General features: G+C 44.0%; 1 protein-coding gene across 2 annotated transcripts in view; it reads right to left on the bottom strand.

The window, feature by feature from the left end:
• The window catches only part of COL5A1 (collagen type V alpha 1 chain), a 468,893-nt gene that overhangs the window by 335,107 nt on the left and 113,213 nt on the right, over nt 1-20,573 (bottom strand). For both annotated transcript variants that reach the window (XM_068249145.1, XM_068249144.1), the window contains exons 3-4: nt 18,006-18,219; nt 10,579-10,741 (exon numbers count right to left, since the gene is read on the bottom strand). In XM_068249145.1, the coding sequence (XP_068105246.1) occupies nt 10,579-10,741; nt 18,006-18,219 (377 nt within the window). The remainder of the gene's footprint in view (nt 1-10,578; nt 10,742-18,005; nt 18,220-20,573) is intronic.

The following is a 20,573-nucleotide window of genomic DNA, read 5'->3' as shown; positions in this document are numbered from 1 at the left end:
GAGAGGAGTGGGCAGGCTACAGAACCCAGAGGTAAGTATCTAGTTTTTTCTGTTTTTTTTTCCAGCGGTTCCCAATCACTTTAAGTTCACTGAAGCTGCTGGGAGATTATTGTCATTACAGCACAGATCTCTTACAGACTGTTTCGGATTGGTTGATCCTCATCACTGCATGGCATGGATTAATGTGGTTCTATGGGTTAGGACTTGAAACACCTAGAGCAGGGCCGTTTCTTGGGCAGTGCCGGTGGGGCGACTGCCCTGGGCGCAGACCGGAAAGTAGAAGAAGTGGGGCACAGGCAGAAGGACATAACCGCTAGGGAGCTGGTGACGCGCGGTGCAGCCAAATGGAAGAAGAAGATTACCAGCGCGATCACCTTTCTCGACTCCTCCTAGGCTGCCTGCGTCAGACGTCACGTCATTATCACGTCACTACCGTGTAATGACACCTGATGTCCTGTAGCGTTACTGCAGGCTGTCAGTGGGCGGCGCCCATGGAGGAGTTGGCTTTCCAGGCTCTCTTCACCTGTGTGTTTTCCTGGTTCCGGCTTCCTCCTGGATGAGCGGCTGGTCACTAGTAAGCAGGCAGATTTACTTGTGATCTGTGGCTGTGTAACTGTCGCGAGTCCACATGGGTGGGGGGGGGGGGGCTGAAGGGGGCGCAATTTCTACACCCTCACCCTGGGTGCAGTTTATGGATCATGCATGATGGATTATTATGGCTCTGTACAAATAGCAAGCTGACACATCATTGCATTCCAGCGGTTGTGGGGGTGTGGCTAGCTTACAGGGACAGCAAAGGGATGATTTGCATATTCAGCAGTGACGCATTGTGGGAAACCTCTCAGAACTCAATTATCACAAATACTTTCTGTTTTAAGAAAGCAAACTTGTTTTGCTAACCAGGAGGACCAGAAAAATAAGTTTTATCTGTGATGAGATATGGTATTGCTGACACCCTTTAAGGCGGTTCTGATCTGCTTTTGATGAACGCACGCTGGCACTGCGCCCGGTTTATGTAAACGCGGAGGATAAACCCTCCGAATGGAACATTCCTGATGGATCACAGAGTCACTCACGCCGTCGACTTCCACGAATGTGCGCGGCCACGTAGCGGACCCGAAAGCGCGTCTGTTTTATGTCTGCAGTGCGATTGTCAGAACAGAACAAGAAAATTGCTGCGCTCCTTTCCTCGACTCCCCACCGTTCCGGGGAAATCACGATACAATAATCTGCACTTCGTCTGGCATTCCAGCCCGCTGACTCACAACAGAAATTACAGAAAATGCGCCAGACCTTCGCCAAAAAACAAGAGCGATGGCTTTCTGCGGTTACTCAGGGATTAGTTTAATAAGTAACCAGCTCATTAGTCTTGTAGATCGGTCGATAAGAGTTTATAGTATAACTCAGAGTCGGTTAAAGTTCCTCTCGGTCGTTCGTCTTGCGAGGACTGTCACCGGCCATGCCACAAGGCCAGAATCTTCTCCCATCTCTTTCAATATGACAATTCGCAGGAGGAGGGGCCTGCTTCTGCGCTTTCCGTACAGTATTGCTTTTTGCGTAAAAGAGTGAGAGAGGATGGACTATCGGTGGATATACCATGCAGTCGAATGATGTAAAAGGGCAGCAGTTATTCTCATAGGGCAGTTATCTACAAACCTGGCTCTCCAGCTGTTACGGAACTACAAGTCCCACAATGCATTTAGCTTTATGAATCATGACTGGGGCTGTCAGACTCCTGCAATGCATTGTGGGACTTGTAGTTCCTTGATAGCCCCAGTCATGATTGTTGTATGGTTACTGGAGAGGTAAAGCAGCGGGTCAGTCCTGATGGCACTTTACAGAATTGACAGTGATAAAGAATATTTATGGGAAACGGCATGAGATGTAACAACCGAAGGTATGTGTGGAATAGTCTTTGTTATGGGCTCTTGCTTATTTCTTTTGTCCGCAAAAGTCTTTCTGAATTCAAATACACTTTAAAGCACACCTGAGGTGAGAGTGACATGGAGGCTGCCATATTTATTTCCTTTTAAGCAATACAAATTGCCTGGCTGTCCTGATCCTTTCCCTCTAATACGTTTAGTGATAGCCCCTGAACAAGCATGCAGCAGATCAGACATTTCTGACATTACTGTCAGATCTGAAAAGATTAGCTGCATGCTTGTTTCTGGTATGATTCAAACAATACTGCAGCCAAATAGACCAGCAGGACAGCCAGGCAACTGGTATTGTTTAACAAGAAATAAATATGGCCGACTCCATATACTTCTCGCTTCAGTTGGCCTTTAAAACCCCTAAGAGTTAGCAGTGATGAGATGCCTTTTATGTTAAATACTTTAAAATCAACAAGATTGTAATATCCAAATTAGAGGAGTCGGAGTCGAGGAGTCAGAGGAATCCTAACCTGAGGAGTTGGAGTCGGAGGATTTTTGTACCGACTCCACAGCCCTGAGTGCTATGAAGGGTTTCGGGGGATGGTGGCAGAGGCCGTTGGAGAGCAAGGCTGGACCGAGGCATAGGCGAGAGAGGCTCAGGGTGCAATGTAGGAGGCGTCGCAGGCCGGGCCAAAGCAGAGGCGAGAGAGGCTCCAGCCTCAGGGCGCAGTGTAGGAGGAGGGCGCACAAGTCACTCAGCTGTCATTCCCAATTGTGTTTGAAGCAGAGAGAAATAAGAGAAGGGGATACATGGCAGTGACTGCAAGCCAGAAAACTAGAGATTAAGGTGTTGGGGGCCCTGGGGCATCTCTTAAGGTGCGTACACACATGCGACTATAGTCGTTTATAACGATCGTTCCCCGATCTTTACCAACGACGACTTTACAAAAAACGAACCACCGACTATTAAGGCAAACGACGAACGAGCCAAATCGCTACAAAAAAAAGTTCTGTCTCGGCGGATTTTAACCAACGACGATCGTTTGCAAAAGTAGTACATCGTTGGAAACGGTCGTTCGTACTAGGCTTGCCATGCGCATTTCACAATTTCTCCATGAAACTTCTAATTTTTATGCGCAGGCGCAATAGTTGCTTTACGTGATGTAACGTTCGTTCTAACGATCAGATCGTTACACACCTTTTAAAACTAACTTTACTTAGGTAGTTCTTTCATCAATTAAAAGTTCGTTCGTCGTCCTCAACGAACGATCGTTGTCGCATGTGTGTACGTAGCATAAGTCTAATAGCAATCAGTGTGTGACTGCTGGGGTGGGAGGGATGGAGGGGCGCACTTTGGTGTCCCAGCCTCGGCTGCTGGAGGACCTCGTCCTGGCTCTGGTGGAGAGTGACCAGCAGGCGGAGATGAGGTGATATTCGGAGGGCAACAAGCTATACATTATAATGCGTGTAATTCTGTGGGCTGCAGTCCAGGACATCTGTTGGGCCGACGCCAGGAGCTGGCAATAAAAGGCGTTCAGTTTCCCATCTGTACAATCTCCACTGCTGCATGCCAGGAGTGTTTTCCCGCGGACCCCGCTAGCACTGCAAACAATTGCCGCATTATTCACGCCCTCCAATGTCCCTCTGTATGTGCTGAGACTATAGTGCCGTAATCCACCAAAGAGGACCTGTCAGAGGTCAGTAATACCCACAGAGACCATCCCAAACAGCTAATATAGCACTCAGAAGTGAAAGATTAAAGGACACCTGGAGTGAGAAAAATATGGAGGCTGACATATTTATTTCCTGATAAACAATACCAGTTGCCTGGCAGCCCTGCTGGTCTATTTGGCTGCAGTAGTGTTTGACTAACACCAAAAACAAGCATGCAGCTAATCCAGTCAGATCTGATATTGATGTCAAACACCTGATCTGCTGCATGCTTGTTCAGGGGCTATGGCTAAAAATATTAGAGGCAGAGCATCAGCAGGACAGCCAGGCAACTGGTATTGCTTAAAAGGACATACATATGGCAGCCTCCATATAATTCTCACTTTAGCTGTTAAAGAACAAAAACTATGCATTTCTTAAAAAAAAAATAACTTAATAAAATAATATTAAGACCTCAGTAGCAACTTTGGAGACAATGTTCACTGGATGAGGAATTTAGTTTAAAAGGCAATTTGGGGTGCTAATTATATGCAAATATGAGAAACTTGGCATGCAACTTAGCTCACATGGGCGATGACAGAAGAGGGGGAGGAGTTTGGACAACAACCAGAAACCTAATCTGGCCAATGAAATTGCACTGACGTCTCAGAGGGAAAAGGAACTACAGGAGACAGCCAGATGGGAGCTTTTCATACATTTCCTGCAGAATGTTGTACCTTGCTAATAGTTCCAAATAACGCAAAACTCGCTTTAAATATTGTTTTCACGGAATGTGCAAATTAAACAAAGCTAGTGTCCTCCCCGGTCTGCACAGAAATTGCCGCGTAAGATTCAGCATAGATCAGCGTCCGGTGTAAATCACCGTCTGACCAGATCTCCGGAGACCGGCTAGGGGATGGATGGGTTAATGGCAGCCGCGTCAGTGACTCAGAATTCCACTGGTGCTCAGGGGACATCTGTGGGCGGCCGTCGGGTTTCCCTCTGGGCCTTGGCATGCGGCCCGGCCTGTCACAGGGGATTGTGAGGCGGCAGAGACCGATGAGAGGGCGACTCGGACAATACACTGTACAGCCGAACTTAAAGAGGAACTGCAGTTAAAATAACGCATTTAACCTCTTAAGGACCGTAGGCTTACACCCCCCTAGTGACCAGGCTATTTTTTTACAAATTAGGCCACTGCAGCTTAAAGGGCTCGCTGCAGGGCCGTACAACTCAGCACACAAGTGATTCCCCCCCCCCCCCTCTCCTTTTCTGCCCACCAACAGAGATTTCCGTTAGTGGGCTCTGACTACTGCCGGCGTGTTTGTTTATTTCTTTTTTAATTTATACATATTTATTTTTAAAGGACTTCCGAGGCCAAAATTACAAAATTACTAAAATGCCACTTTACCTTTTTATTATCAGAATCCACGGAGGACGCCCTGCTCGCCCTCCGCTCCCTTCTGCCGTCTTTCGGTTCCCCCAGGGCTTTGCCCGACCCCACCGAACGGGTCGCATCCATTCCATCACTAAGATGGCCGCCGCCTTGATCCGCGGCTGCGCAGTACGCTTTGCCGCGAGTGCGACTGCGCAGCCTTTAGCCCGCCTCCAGCCGCGTAGTGCTTCCCGGCATCCTCCTGAAGCGTACGTCGGGCGCGGCTGGAGGCGGGCTAAAGGCTGCGCAGTCGCACTCGCGGCAAAGCGTACAGCACAGCCGCGGATCAAGGCGGCGGCCATCTTAGTGATGGAATGGATGCGACCCGTTCGGTGGGGTCGGGCAAAGCCCTGGGGGAACCGAAAGACGGCAGAAGGGAGCGGAGGACGAGCAGAGCGTCCTCCGTGGATTCTGATAATAAAAAGGTAAAGTGGCATTTTAGTAATTTTGGCCTCGGAAGTCCTTTAAATACATTTTCCTATTTTTTTTTAAACCCTAGCCTCCCTCCCCCCGCCAGCCAATGACAGCGGATCGCTTCCCTGCCGTCCAGGGGGACAGCCATGTCACACAGCTGTCCCCAGTACTGCGCTGCCGTAGATCGCAGCGCTGTACCAGGTAAATAGATGGCGGTTTTGCCCTCTAGCAGTCTCCTAGCGGTGATCGCCGCTGGGAAGCTGATGACGGAGCGGAGTGAATTGAAGCGGGCGACCCCCTGCATTCTCCGCCCCTAGGACTTCACACCAATTGGTGTTGAGTGGTCCTGGGGCTGCCGTCGCGTCCACGCCGCTTGGCGTGAAGCGGTCGTAAAGTAGTTAATAAAGTGCAGTCATTTACAAATGATTTAGTCAGTGTTTGCATATTGTAAAATCTCTCCTCTCCCTGATTAACTTTCAGAAATGTATCACATGGTGACATCTTTACTGTTGGCAGATGCGACTTTGCGGAATGTTTTGTTTTTTTACTGAGAGCTCCAAAAAAATTACAAAATATACCTTATGGTGGCCATACATGGTACAATAAAAATGTTCGATTATCCTGTTTATTCGATCTAAATGATCAAATCGAATGAAAGTTGAAAATATTTTTGTATGCCATTTGCAATCGACTGAGAATCGCGAGCATCTCATCGACTGTCCCTAGTCCCCGACATTCGAAGATAGAGGAAGAACTAAAGTACTTATTAGCGGTACAATCTCCCGATCGACTGGATACCGCTAATGGTGCCAGACGACTATGAACGATCATTCTATTAAATGCGCCGTGGATCACACTTGTATAACGATTCTATCAATCTGATTGTTCTGATTATTTTCCAATGCTGGTGGGCCAGAACGACCAATTCCAATCAATCGCAATGATTGGATCTGATGGATGATCGTTCAGGATGTTAGATTGTTAATAAGAACCTGAAGTGACCTCAGCCAGCTGCGATATAATTCTGAATTATTGGGATAAAGATGAATTAACTTATCTGACAGTCATATTAAAAATAGAAATTTGCACTTGAGGGGAAGACATTCTCAGTATCACAGCTGATTTCCTGTTATTACTGCCAAATAGGAAGCATGATTAATAAAGAGGCCCTCCGGGCTATTCCTCTGCAACCTCCTGAATACAGTTTCTGTAAGTTGTGATGAATATCTAAAAGTACAGGATTACATTACCAGCACATACTGGAGGTAGCAGAGATCAGCACACGCTTCAGCTAGTTTACTATCAGTACAGGCACAGAGTAACAGCTTATACTGTACATACTGGAGGTAGCAGAGATCAGCACACGCTTCAGCTAGTTTACTATCAGTACAGGCACAGAGTAACAGCTTATACTGTACATACTGGAGGCAGCAGAGATCAGCACACACTGCAGCTAGTTTACTATCAGTACAGACACAGAGTAACAGCTTATACTGGAGGTAGCAGAGATCAGCACACACTGCAACGAGTTTACTATCAGTAAAGGCACAGAGTAACAGCGCATACTGTACATACTGGAGGCAGCAGAGATCAGCACGTGCTGCAGCTAGTTTACTATCAGTACAGGCGCAGAGTAACAGCTTATACTGTACATACTGGAGGTAGCAGAGATCAGCACACACTGCAGCTAGTATACTATCAGTACAGGCAAAGAGTAACAGCTTATACTGTACATACTGGAGGAAACAGAAATCAGCACACACTACAGCTAGTTTCCTATCAGTACAAGCACAGAGTAACAGCGTATACTGTATATACTGGAGGCAGCAGAGATCAGCACACGCTGCAGCTAGTTTACTACCAGTACAGGCACAGATTAACAGCTTATACTGTACATACTGGAGGCAGCAAAAATCAGCACACACTGCAGCTAGTTTACTATCAGTACAGGCACAGAGTAACAGCTTATACTGGAGGTAGCAGAGATCAGCACACGCTGCAGCTAGTTTACTATAAGTAAAGGCACAGAGTAACAGCTTATACTGTACATACTGAAGGCAGCAGAAATCAGCATACACTGAAGCTAGTTTACTATCAGTACAGGCACAGAGTAACAGCTTATACTGTACATACTGGAGGTAGCAGAGATCAGCACACACTGCAGCTAGTTTACTATCAGTACAGGCACAGTGTAACAGCTTGTATTGTACATACTGGAGGTAGCAGAGATCAGCACACACTGCAGCTAGTTTACTATCAGTACAGGTACAGAGTAACAGCTTATACTGTACATATTGGAGGTAGCAGATATCAGCACACACTACAGCTACTTTACTATTAGTACAGGTGCGGATTAACAGCTTATACTGTACATACTGGAGGTAGCAGAGATCAGCACACACTGCAGCGAGTTTACTATCAGTACAGCAACAGAGTAACAGCTTATACTATACATACTGGAGGTAACAGATCAGCACACACTGCAGCTAGTTTACTATCAATACAGGCACAGAGTAACAGCTTATACTGTACATACTGGAGGCAGCAGAGATCAGCACACACTGCAGCTAGTTTACTATCAGTACAGAAACAGAGTAACAGCTTATACTGTACATACTGGGGGTAGCAGAGATCAGCACACGCTGCAGTTAGTTTACTATCAGTACAGACACAGAGTAACAGCTTATACTGTACATACTGGAGGTAGCAGAGATCAGCACATGCTGCAGCCAGTTTACTATCAGTACAGGCACAGAGTAACAGCAAAAACCTTTTATTTTTTTAACCAATGGCAGTTGCCTTGTGATTTCTGGTGGGTTCCTAGCCTTTACAGAGATAAAAATCTGCCTGGAGAAGCACCATATATAGCCCATGAGGCCTCTGTTATATTTACACAGGACTATATTTAGAGCGCTTGTTGGTCCTGGACAAAGAATGAGACTATAAAACACGCATGACTCATATAAACATTCCCAAGCCGAGACAGAAATATTAACATTCACACAAAGCAAATAATTACCAATCATATACAGAGGACAGGAAGCCAGATGTGCATCAACAAACAATGTTCTCCCGTATTTACTAAGGCTATATACAGGGATATACCATATATATTCTTCACGCAGCAGTGGGGCCCCCAATTCTCACTCCAGAGAGTTTTTATAAAATATTAAATCTCCGATTAACAAAAATAAAGTACTTTCTGGATGAGGAGGAGGGGCTGGAGACTATTGGGGGGATATTTTTGCTTTCTGTGTTCCCATTGAAGAGATTTTCATCTGACTTGTTTTAAAGGACAACTATAACGAGAGGGATATGGAGGCTGCCCTATTTATTTCCTGTTAAACAATACCAGTTGCCTGGCAGCCCTGCTGATCCGTTTGGCTGCAGCAGTGCCTGAATTACACCAGCAACAAGCATGCAGCTAATCTTGTCAGATCTGACAATAATGTTGGAAACATCTGATATGCTGCATGCTTGTTCATGGTCTATGGCTAAAAGTATTAGAGGCAGAGGATCAGCTGGATAGCCACGCAAGTTGTATTGTATAACAGGAAATAAATATGGCAGCCTCCATATATCTCTCACTACAGTTATCCTTTAAAAAGTGCAAGCCAGCGGACAGGAAATGATATATAGGCTGTTATCATAGATGTGTGCCGGGGCGCCCATATTATTGGCGGTAAGGCACCGCCGGGGAGGGGTTGTTAGGTATTTGGCCATTGCCGGGAGAGGGGGGGATCTTAGGGTTAGGGGTTAGGCATCAGCAGAGGGGTCTTTCGTTTCGGGCCTTGCCGTAGGGGGTGTGGCTTATGGTTTGGCATTGACGGGGGCGTGATTAGGGTTTGGTATCGAGAGGGCTTGTGTGAGTGTAAGATTAGGTTACGCCATAGTAACATATCAGTAAAGATTACTGATACTTTACTATCAGAATTAAGCACTGGAATATTAGTGGTTTTACAGATATTCCATTGTGTCTCTCTAGCGCCCAAATTACTGTGGCGAGAGAGGGTAGGAGGTGCCCAAGAGATACATATATATATATATATATATATATATATATATATATATATATATATATATATATATATATATATATATATATATATATATATATATATATATATATATATATATATATATATATATATACATACATACAGTATATACACATACACTCAAGCGTACTTATACATTTTTAAAACAATCTCACCTTAGTGCTGACAGTTTCAAGAATGCCCGATTTCGCTCGGAAATATACGTTTTACCACACACATCAGACAACGCGTTTCGCGATTACAACCGCTTCATCAGGTCAAATTCAAGGGCCTCAAGAGGTCAGTAGTGATAAACAGCCCTGAGCGCCTGTCCAAATGAAGCGGTTGTAACCTGATGAAGCGGTTGTAACCGGTAAACGCGTTGTCTGATGTGTATGATAAACCGTATATTTCCGATCGAAATCTGGCATTCTTGAAATTGTCAGCACTAAGGTAAGATTTTCTTACCAATTTATTAGTGCGCTTGAGAATATATATATATCTTGGGCGCCTCCTACCCTCTCTCAGCATATTTAGTACCCTCCCCTAGAGGATTGTACTGGGTCATAGACCTTCATCGAAGGTCCAAAGACCACCCCTTTTTTATTTTGGAGCAGCGACTGCCAGATCATCCTCTCACAAAGGCTGAGTGGGGACTGCTCTTGATCACATGCCAGTACGAGTGGCTGCCTTGCTTGCATCATACCTTTGTGAGTATATTTATACTGCCTTTTGCACACCACCAACACTGACTTGACGATATTACACAAGATTGGGCTGCCGGTTTCTCTGTGTCTTTTTCTCGCACCTACAAAAATTACCGTGGCACCTTTTTCAAACCTACATGATACTTCTGGATACTAAGCGGTTAGCTGGTATTTTCAGCTCTGCGGCTGCAGTTTGGCTTTCAGGGGAAAATTTGGGATTCCACTTGTTAAAAATAAAAGAAGTGTTGAGTTATAAAGCGTCTGAATGTGTTCCTGTCTGCTGGCTGCGGATGTCGCGCGGTGAGCCGGCCGTGGTCTGCGCTCTCCATTACCTGGAAGACGGGACGTTTTGGCCGCACCGGGAAGGAAATCCCATTTCCCCTCCAATAAATCGTCAGCGGAGCCAACATCAGCTTGTTTCAGGCATAACAAGACACTGGGAAAAGCATTAGCTGTCTCACCTCGAACACGTCCTCGTCCAGGATCCGCGTCCCAAACACCACGATGCCGTTCACGTCCACGATGGCGTGCTCGCTGCGCTCCAAAGGCTTCTGCGCCCTCTTCTTACAGTCCACAAACAGCGTCACCTGCTTCTTATGGACGCTGATGGCTATCCGATGCCACCTGGGGAGACAGAATCACAGCCAATCAGAGAAGGCAAACATCACATGTATTTATATAGCACTGACATCTCCTGCAGCACATTACAGAGTACATAGTCATTCAGTGACTGTCCTCAGAGGATCTCACACTCTAATCCTACCATAGTCATAGTGTAATGTCCTACCATATTATATAGCACTGACATCTCCTGCAGCACATTACAGAGTACATAGTCATGTCACTGACTGTCCTCAGAGGAGCTCACACTCTAATCCTACCATAGTCATAGCCTAATGTCCTACCATATTATTATTATGTATTTATATAGCACTGACATCTCCTGCAGCACATTACAGGGTACATAGTCATGTCACTGACTGTCCTCAGAGGAGCTCACAATCTAATCCTACCATAGCCATAGTCTAATGTCCTACCATATTATTATTATGTATTTATATAGCAGTGACATCTCCTGCAGCACATTACAGAGTACATAGTCATGTCACTGACTGTCCTCAGAGGGGCTCACAATCTAATCCTACCATAATCATAGTGTAATGTCCTACCATATTATTATTATGTATTTATATAGCACTGACATCTCCTGCAGCCCATTACAGAGTACATAGTCATGTCACTGACTGTCCTCAGAGGGGCTCACAATCTAATCCTACCATAATCATAGTGTAATGTCCTACCATATTATTATTATGTATTTATATAGCACTGACATCTCCTGCAGCACATTACAGAGTACATAGTCATTCAGTGACTGTCCTCAGAGGATCTCACACTCTAATCCTACCATAGTCATAGGCTAATGTCCTACCATATTATTATTATGTATTTATATAGCACTGACATCTTCTGCAGCACTTTACAGAGTATATAGTCATGTCACTGACTGTCCTCAGAGGAGCTCACACTCTAATCCTACCATAGTCATAGTGTAATGTCCTACCATATTATTATTATGTATTTATATAGCACTGACATCTCCTGCAGCACATTACAGAGTACATAGTCATGTCACTGACTGTCCTCAGAGGGGCTCACAATCTAATCCTACCATAGTCATTGTGTAATGTCCTACCATATTATTATTAAGTATTTATATAGCACTGACATCTTCTGCAGCACATTACAGAGTACATAGTCATGTCACTGACTGCCCTCAGAGGAGCTCACACTCTAATCCTACCATAGTCATAGTCTAATGTCCTACCATATAATTATTATGTATTTATATAGCACTGACATCTTCTGCAGCACATTACAGAGTACATAGTCATGTCACTGACTGTCCTCAGAGGAGCTCTCACTCTAATCCTACCATAGTCATAGTCTAATGTCCTACCATATTATTATTATGTATTTATATAGCACTGACATCTTCTGCAGCACATTACAGAGTACATAGTCATGTCACTGACTGCCCTCAGAGGAGCTCACACTCTAATCCTACCATAGTCATAGTCTAATGTCCTACCATATAATTATTATGTATTTATATAGCACTGACATCTTCTGCAGCACATTACAGAGTACATAGTCATGTCACTGACTGCCCTCAGAGGAGCTCACACTCTAATCCTACCATAGTCATAGTCTAATGTCCTACCATATAATTATTATGTATTTATATAGCACTGACATCTTCTGCAGCACTTTACAGAGTATATAGTCATGTCACTGACTGTCCTCAGAGGAGCTCTCATGGTCTAATATCCTACCATAGTCATAGTGTAATGTCCTACCATATTATTATTATTATTATTTATTTATATAGCACTGACATCTTCTGCAGCACATTACAGAGTCATGTCACTGACTGTCCTCAAAGGAGCTCACACTCTAATCCTGACATAGTCATAGTCTAATGTCCTGTCATATTATTATTATGTATTTATATAGCACTTACATCTTCTGCAGCACTTTACAGAGTACATAGTCATGTCACTGACTGTCCTCAAAGGAGCTCACAATCTAATCCTGCCATAGTCATAGCCTAATGTTCTATCATATTATTATTATGCATTTATATAGCACTGACATCTTCTGCAGCACATTACAGAGTACATAGTCATGTCACTGACTGTCCCCAGAGGAGCTCACAATCTACCGTAATTCTACCATAGTCATAGTCTAATGTCCTACCATATTATTATTATGTATTTATATAGCACTGACATCTTCTGCAGCACATTACACAGTTCATAGTCATGTCACTAACTGTCCTCATAGTCATAGTGCAATGTACCGTACCATATTATTATTATGCATTTATATAGAACTGGTAGCACTAATCATCATAATATATGTTAGGTCATACGATTACAGTGTGAGCTCATCTGAGGACAGTCAGTGACACAATTAAATACTTTGAACTCTATAAAGTGCTGCAGAAGATCCCAGTGCTATATAAATACATAATAATAGGGTAGGACATTACACTATGGCTATGGTAGGATTAGATTGTGAGCCCCTCTGAGGACAGTCAGTGACATGGCTATGTATTCTGTAAAGTGCTGCAGAAGATCTCAGTGCTATACAAATACATAATAATATGGTAGGACATTAGACTATGACTATGGTAGGCCTAGATTATGAGCTCCTCTGAGGACAGTCAGTGACATGACTATGTACTCTGTACAGTGCTGCAGAAGATGTCTGTGCTATATAAATACATAATAATAATATGGTAGGACATTAGACTATGACTATGGTAGTATTAGAGTGTGAGCTCCTCTGAGGACAGTCAGTGGCATGACTATGTACTCTGTAATGTGCTGCAGAAGATGTCAGTGCTATATAAATACATAATAATAATATGGTAGGACATTAGACTATGACTATGGTAGGATTAGATTGTGAGCTCCTCTGAGGACAGTCAGTGACATGACTATGTACTCTGTAATGTGCTGCAGAAGATGTCAGTGCTATATAAATACATAATAATAATAATAATATGGTAGGACATTAGGCTATGACTATGGTAGGATTAGAGTGTGAGCTCCTCTGAGGACAGTCAGTGACATGACTATGTACTCTGTAATGTGCTGCAGAAGATGTCAGTGCTATATAAATACATAATAATAATATGGTAGGACATTAGGCTATGACTATGGTAGGATTAGAGTGTGAGCTCCTCTGAGGACAGTCAGTGACATGACTATGTACTCTGTAATGTGCTGCAGAAGATGTCAGTGCTATATAAATACATAATAATAATATGGTAGGACATTAGACTATGACTATGGTAGGATTAGAGTGTGAGCTCCTCTGAGGACAGTCAGTGACATGACTATATACTCTGTACAGTGCTGCAGGAGATGTCAGTGCTATATCAATACATAATAATAATATGGTAGGACATTACACTATGACTATGGCAGGATCAGAGTGTGAGCTCCTCTGAGGACAGTCAGTGACATGACTATACACTCTGTAATGTGCTGCAGAAGATGTCAGTGCTATATAAATACATAATAATAATATGGTAGGACATTAGACTATGACTATGGTAGGATTAGAGTGTGAGCTCCTCTGAGGACAGTCAGTGACATGACTATGTACTCTGTAATGTGCTGCAGAAGATGTCAGTGCTATATAAATACATAATAATAATATGGTAGGACATTACACTATGACTATGGCAGGATCAGAATGTGAGCTCCTCTGAGGACAGTCAGTGACATGACTATACACTCTGTAATGTGCTGCAGAAGATGTCAGTGCTATATAAATACATAATAATAATATGGTAGGACATTAGACTATGACTATGGTAGGATTAGAGTGTGAGCTCCTCTGAGGACAGTCAGTGACATGACTATGTACTCTGTAATGTGCTGCAGGAGATGTCAGTGCTATATAAATACATAATAATAATATGGTAGGACATTAGACTATGACTATACTAGGATTAGAGTGTGAGCTCCTCTGAGGACATTCAGTGACAGGACTATGTACTCTGTAATGTGCTGCAGAAGATGTCAGTGCTATATAAATACATAATAATAATATGGTAGGACATTAGACTATGACTATGGTAGGATTAGAGTGTGAGCTCCTCTGAGGACAGTCAGTGACATGACTATGTACTCTGTAATGTGCTGCAGAAGATGTCAGTGCTATATAAATACATAATAATAATATGGTAGGACATTAGACTATGACTATGGTAGGATTAGAGTGTGAGCTCCTCTGAGGACAGTCAGTGACATGACTATGTACTCTGTAATGTGCTGCAGAAGATGTCAGTGCTATATAAATACATAATAATAATAATAATAATAATAATAATAATATGTCAGGACATTAGACTATGATAGGATTAGATCAATCCCTCTCTGATTGGAATTTAATTGGACAGTGTTAGATTCCTACCCTACATGGCATACTCAGTTTTCGTAAATCTTGATACATGGCCCACCTTAATCTGCCAGGCTGAGGCCAAACCATTTTTAAAGTACCCAAATCTCAGACTGGAGTAACTACATCTGTGCAGATGGATTTAAATCTGTATAATGGTGCTCATACATAGTACAATCTTTTTCATCCAATCTTACCATTTCTATGTAATATAAGGGAACTGCCTAAATTATCCTTTCAGTATATTCACTTAAAGGGGCACTATGGCAAAAATCGTAAAATTTAAAATATGTGCAAACCTAAACAAATAAGAAGTACGTTTTTCCAGAGTAAAATGAGCCATAAATTACTTCTCTCCTATGTTGCTGTCACTTACAATAGGTAGAAATCTGACAGAAGTGACAGGTTTTGGACTAGTCCATCTCTTCATAAGGGATTCTCAGCAAGGCTTTTATTCTTTACAAAGATATTCCCTAAAACTGATTTAAACAATGATGCTGGCCAGCTTCCCTGCTCGCTACACAGATTTTTGGCAGTTGGACAGAGCAACTGACATTCACTAAGTGCTTTTAAAAATAAATAAATCCCTGAGAATCCCCCATGAAGAGATGGACTAGTCCAAAACCTGTCGCTTCTGTCAGATTTCTATTACCTACTGTAAGTGACAGCAACATAGGAGAGAAGTAATTTATGGCTTATTTTACTCTGGAAGAAATGTACTTCTTATTTGTACAGTATATGTTTGCACATATTTAACATTTTACAGTTTTTCGCTGTAGTGCCCCTTTAATTTACCCTTATACTACACAGGAATGGTAAGATTGGATAAAAAAAAGTGTACCATGCATGGGCACCATAAGGCGGATCTCGCACATTATAGATTTGGGCGTTTCACGTACTGAGCTATCGGATGGTGTACATATAGATCTGAGCCTGGAGACAGTTGTTAGGTGAATGAAGCTGGTCAGTATAATAACATTACAATGACAGATAATCCGGCTAAGCGATTGGCCTGTGGGCTGCGGCAGTGACCTCCTCGCTAGGCGGATCCGCTGAGATTTACCATCGGCCTGTAAACTTATAAACAAGCCTCCCGCTACAGCCCAGCGACTGCGACGTCCATCACTTCTATAGGGATATAAATTGTCTTTATGCAGGGCTAGTCCGGGCCGGATCGCGGGAGAGAATCTCTACCGCTGCGGCAAATACCGCGCCGGCTTTAATGACGCCGAATATTGAAAATCTTTATTCTCCTCGGAGTCCTCCGTGGCATAAAGCAGACATGGACCAGAGAAAATTCCACTATAGAACCGCTGCTCCGGGCAATGTGGAAGGAATCTGAGAGCTGCTAATGACCCGCAAAACATTGCAACCGCTCTACAGTCACATCAGTCTTATCAGATCATATTAAAGTGGGATTCTAACCCCTCCAAACCAAAGGGACAGCATGGCCTTGTACCCACTGAAAAAAGTGACATCACTTCTGCCCTTTACTTTTCTTTTTTTCAACCCAGCTCTGTGTCAATTATCCTTCCTACTGCTACAGCTCACTGTCTTCTCCCCCAGTAACCAGCACCGAGACAACAGGCTAACATCACTGTGTAAGCGCTTCAACCTTCTGCTCATAGTGTCCTTATCTTATTCACACTAGGAAACGCTCTGGTATTTGTATGCTGAGGTAAGCTTGTTATTGAAGCAAAAGAAGAAAAAATGCACACATTCCTGCTGGAACTGCACACTTTCTGCTTGCACTCTCTTGCAGGTGGGCACTGGTCTGTTTTTAAGTAGCGCTGTTCATTTCCTTGCTATGTACTAATGTAATTCATTTTTGGTCAGCTGCTCCCACTTAACAGCCATGCTTTTGGTGTATATGCAGAGCTTCTGTTTGGGTTCAAGGTGCGTTTGTAGTTTCTGGGGGGAGCTCAGCGCACCTCTGATTGGAGGCCATTCGGAGGCGGCCTGGTGTTGCGCTGATCCACCTTTTGCGCAATTTTCAATTTTCGATTTTACTTGATTAGCCGCACCCAGGCTATGCATATACATAGGTTAGGATTTAGTTAGTGTTAGGCCCCTCCCATGGAGGATTGACTTCTTCGCAGTGGGAGGGACGAGTACTTAATAGGTTGCATGCAAGCTGTTAATGGAAACCAACATCCTCCTCTAGTGGTAGACAGGTCATGTGTATGCTCGGTGTGTATTCGACCCCACGAGTGGGGCTTGCACTCTTTTGCAGGTAGGCACTTGCCTGTTTTTAAGTAGCGCTGTTCATTTCCTTGCTATGTACTGCACACTTTCTGCAGTTAGGGAAAGGCACCCAGACCAGGTGTAAAAAAATAAATAAATAATAAATAAAAAATGGACATATATGGACCTATTTAAGAAAAAAAAAAAAGTGGTGGTGGTGTTCATGAGGCTGGGGAAAGGTTACATGTATTTTTGAAGCATTAACTGTTTTTTTTAGCAATTTTTTTTTATCTTTGGATGTTACAACCCCCTTTAACCAATTAACAGCTTCAATGAAGTTATCTCTTTTGGGCCTCAGTCGGCAGAATGTGTTGTGCTGTCAATTCTTGAAATGCTTTGATCTCTCTCTACTAGCAGAAAATGTAGAAACTGTAAGCAGAAGTCCTCTGTTATTGCATCACACTGCCCCCTAGTGACAAGTGGCCATAAATACACATTACAGCAGTACTAATTAGAAGCTAGGAAATCTATCAAATAAGAAATAAAAAAAATATATATGTGAATATCAATTGACCTGGAGCACTTGCAATCCACTAAATAAATTATCTGCTAAAGGTTTAAAGCAAGTGACCTCCATTTAAGAGCTTACAGAGTGTCTTAGTAGCCGGCAGAGCATCCTGGCACAGCTGAAAGAGAAGAGCGGGTATGGACAGCGGCAGAGACTTACTTGCCATCGGAGAGGTTAATGCCACGGAATAGGGGGTAGTCCTCGGGCACCGGATTTCCCAGGTGGTCCTCGAACAGGAAGACGGGTGATCTGCCCAGCTCCATGCCAACCTGCTGGATGCCATTCTCATTGTAGATGGAGATCAGGAACGACTGGCTTCCCTTGTTGGGTTTCACAGTTGTCAGAATGGAGAAGTCTGCCGGGAATGGGGTGTCTGCGAGGGGAACAGACAGAGAGATGAGCGGTATATCACAACATCATTTCACTGATTCCATCAGCTCACCCGGAATTCAAGTGAACCAGAGATGAAAAAAAAAACTAATGAGATAAACAATTGGATCTGTCCTTCTACTCCTGAAAATGACTCTTTTAGATATTGCAAGGTTTTATTTTATGTATAAACATTTACAAAGCAGATTTAATGTTTTATAGTCTCTGCTCAATTGCAGTGTCTCAAGAGTCCCAGAGTGAAAATACATGAACTATCGTTCATGTATTTTCGTTTTTGTATCGATTTTGTATCGTTTTTTCCGCTCGATTCACTTATTTTCTGCTCGTTTTACATTCACTTCTATGAGAAATCGTGCGGTAAAACGATGGAGAGGAATATCAGACATGATGGAATTTATTTATCGAAGTAATGCAATGCTTTGGGGGGTGGGGGGGGGGGGGGGGGGGGGGGTTTACAAAATCACATCGCTCCAGTGTGAACTCACACATAGGATAACATTAGCAAGAGCTTTTAAAATCACAAAGTGCTCAGAAAAGCTCTGGTAGTGTGAACGAGCCCTTAGTGTCTGTATGCTTGTCACTGTATATGCACATGTCTATTTCATCATGTCACATGTCATCGCTGGAACACTTAAAGAGACACTGAAGCGAAAAAAATGATGATATAATGATTTGTATGTGCAGTGCAGCTAAGAAATAAAGCATTAGGAGCACAGACATAAGTCTAATGGCCCATACTCACGGGCAGCAAAAGTGGCCTGTCGCCAGCACACGTGAGCGTGTGGGCGACAGGCCGGCGACAGCTCCTCGCCAGGTCCCTCCGCGTACACACGCGGAAGAGGGACCAGCGGCGCGACGGAAGCTGTCGCCGACGTTTCTCCTCCCCCCGCCGGAAGCTCCGTCTACCTCAATGGGGGTTGCTGTCGCTAGTCAGTTGCGGCGGCGACTGTCGCCAGGCAATTGAAACTTTCAATCGCCCGGCAACATCAGCGACAGTTCGGGATGCGCACCCGTGCGACGGCGCATACTCACGGGCGACCTGTCGCCGCAACACGTGCGCGCCGCGTGTTGCGGCGACAATTGTAGCCCGTGAGTATGGGCCAAAATTGTTTCCAGTACAGGAAGAGTTAAGAAACTCCAGTTGTTATCTCTATGCAAAAAAGCCATTAAGCTGTACGACTTTCAGAGTCGCAGAGAGGACCGTCTTCTGAAGTTTATTATCTGAGCTGTCATATGGCTATTTTGAAAGCTGTAGTAGCAGATATTTTTTTAATCAGAAGGTTGTCAATATATCGGCACAGTTTTTAGGGAACGATAGTATTTTCGATCACATTATTCTGAACATTTTCTGTGAAAACATAGAAGCTGGTGGGCTCAGGGCGCAGTGTGAAGCGGGTGCGTGTGCGTACACGTGTACTTGTGCCCCCCTTCTGCAGGTGCGTGTGCGTACACGTGTACTTGTGCCCCCCTTCTGCAGGTGCGTGTGCGTACACGTGTACTTGTGCCCCCCTTCTGCAGGTGCGTGTGCGTACACGTGTACTTGTGCCCCCCCCCCGCAGGTGCGTGTGCGTACACGTGTACTTGTGCCCCCCTTCTGCAGGTGCGTGTGCGTACACGTGTACTTGTGCCCCCCCCCCCCCCCCTTCTGCAGCACCTGCAGGCATAATCCGATCGTTTCCTAAAGCTAAACGATCATTTTAAAATGTCCATTTTGCAATAACAAGTTGATCGTTCCACAACGCTAAAGAACCTGTGACCGTATCTCCATCAGTTATGATCATATCCGTGAAAGAATCGGCTTCTCTGCTTAGATGCAATACAATCCGAATAATTTGATGCAAAGTGCAATCATACACTGAATATTTGTGCAGCCAATGAGCACCTTTTAGGCTTTGCTCATATTATACAGTAAATCGCCAGCGCTATCGCAAGTGCTGAGCGATTTATTGAGCATTTTCTTACAGGGCTTCTCCCAGCGCTGGCGGGCTACAGGGGGCTGGAAGAAGCCCCAGGTAAGTCCAAATTACCGTTTGTCTGTTCAGGGTCATTTTTAAAGGAAATCAATATGGCAGCTTCCATCGGTCTCACACATCGGGTTCCTTGATAATGAAACCTAAAGGTTCACTGGCGGCTCGTCCTCTCTTCTCATGCGAATCTCTGGCTGTAACGCAGACCTGCCAGGGCTGATAATGCAAAGTGGGGTAATCAGACATAGAAACATCTCAATGGCTCTTATTCCACAATGACTTCACTAAGAGAGGCCACGGAAAAGATCTCCAGTGAAGGGCCTGGTGTCACCTCCGAAGAATGACAAGAATTCCCCGCCATCCTCCTCCT

The sequence above is a fragment of the Hyperolius riggenbachi genome, chromosome 8 (assembly GCF_040937935.1).
Source record: "Hyperolius riggenbachi isolate aHypRig1 chromosome 8, aHypRig1.pri, whole genome shotgun sequence".
NCBI lineage: Eukaryota > Metazoa > Chordata > Amphibia > Anura > Hyperoliidae > Hyperolius > Hyperolius riggenbachi.
The sequence above is the reverse complement of the archived record's forward strand: the minus strand, read 5'-3'. Positions and strand labels throughout refer to the sequence as shown.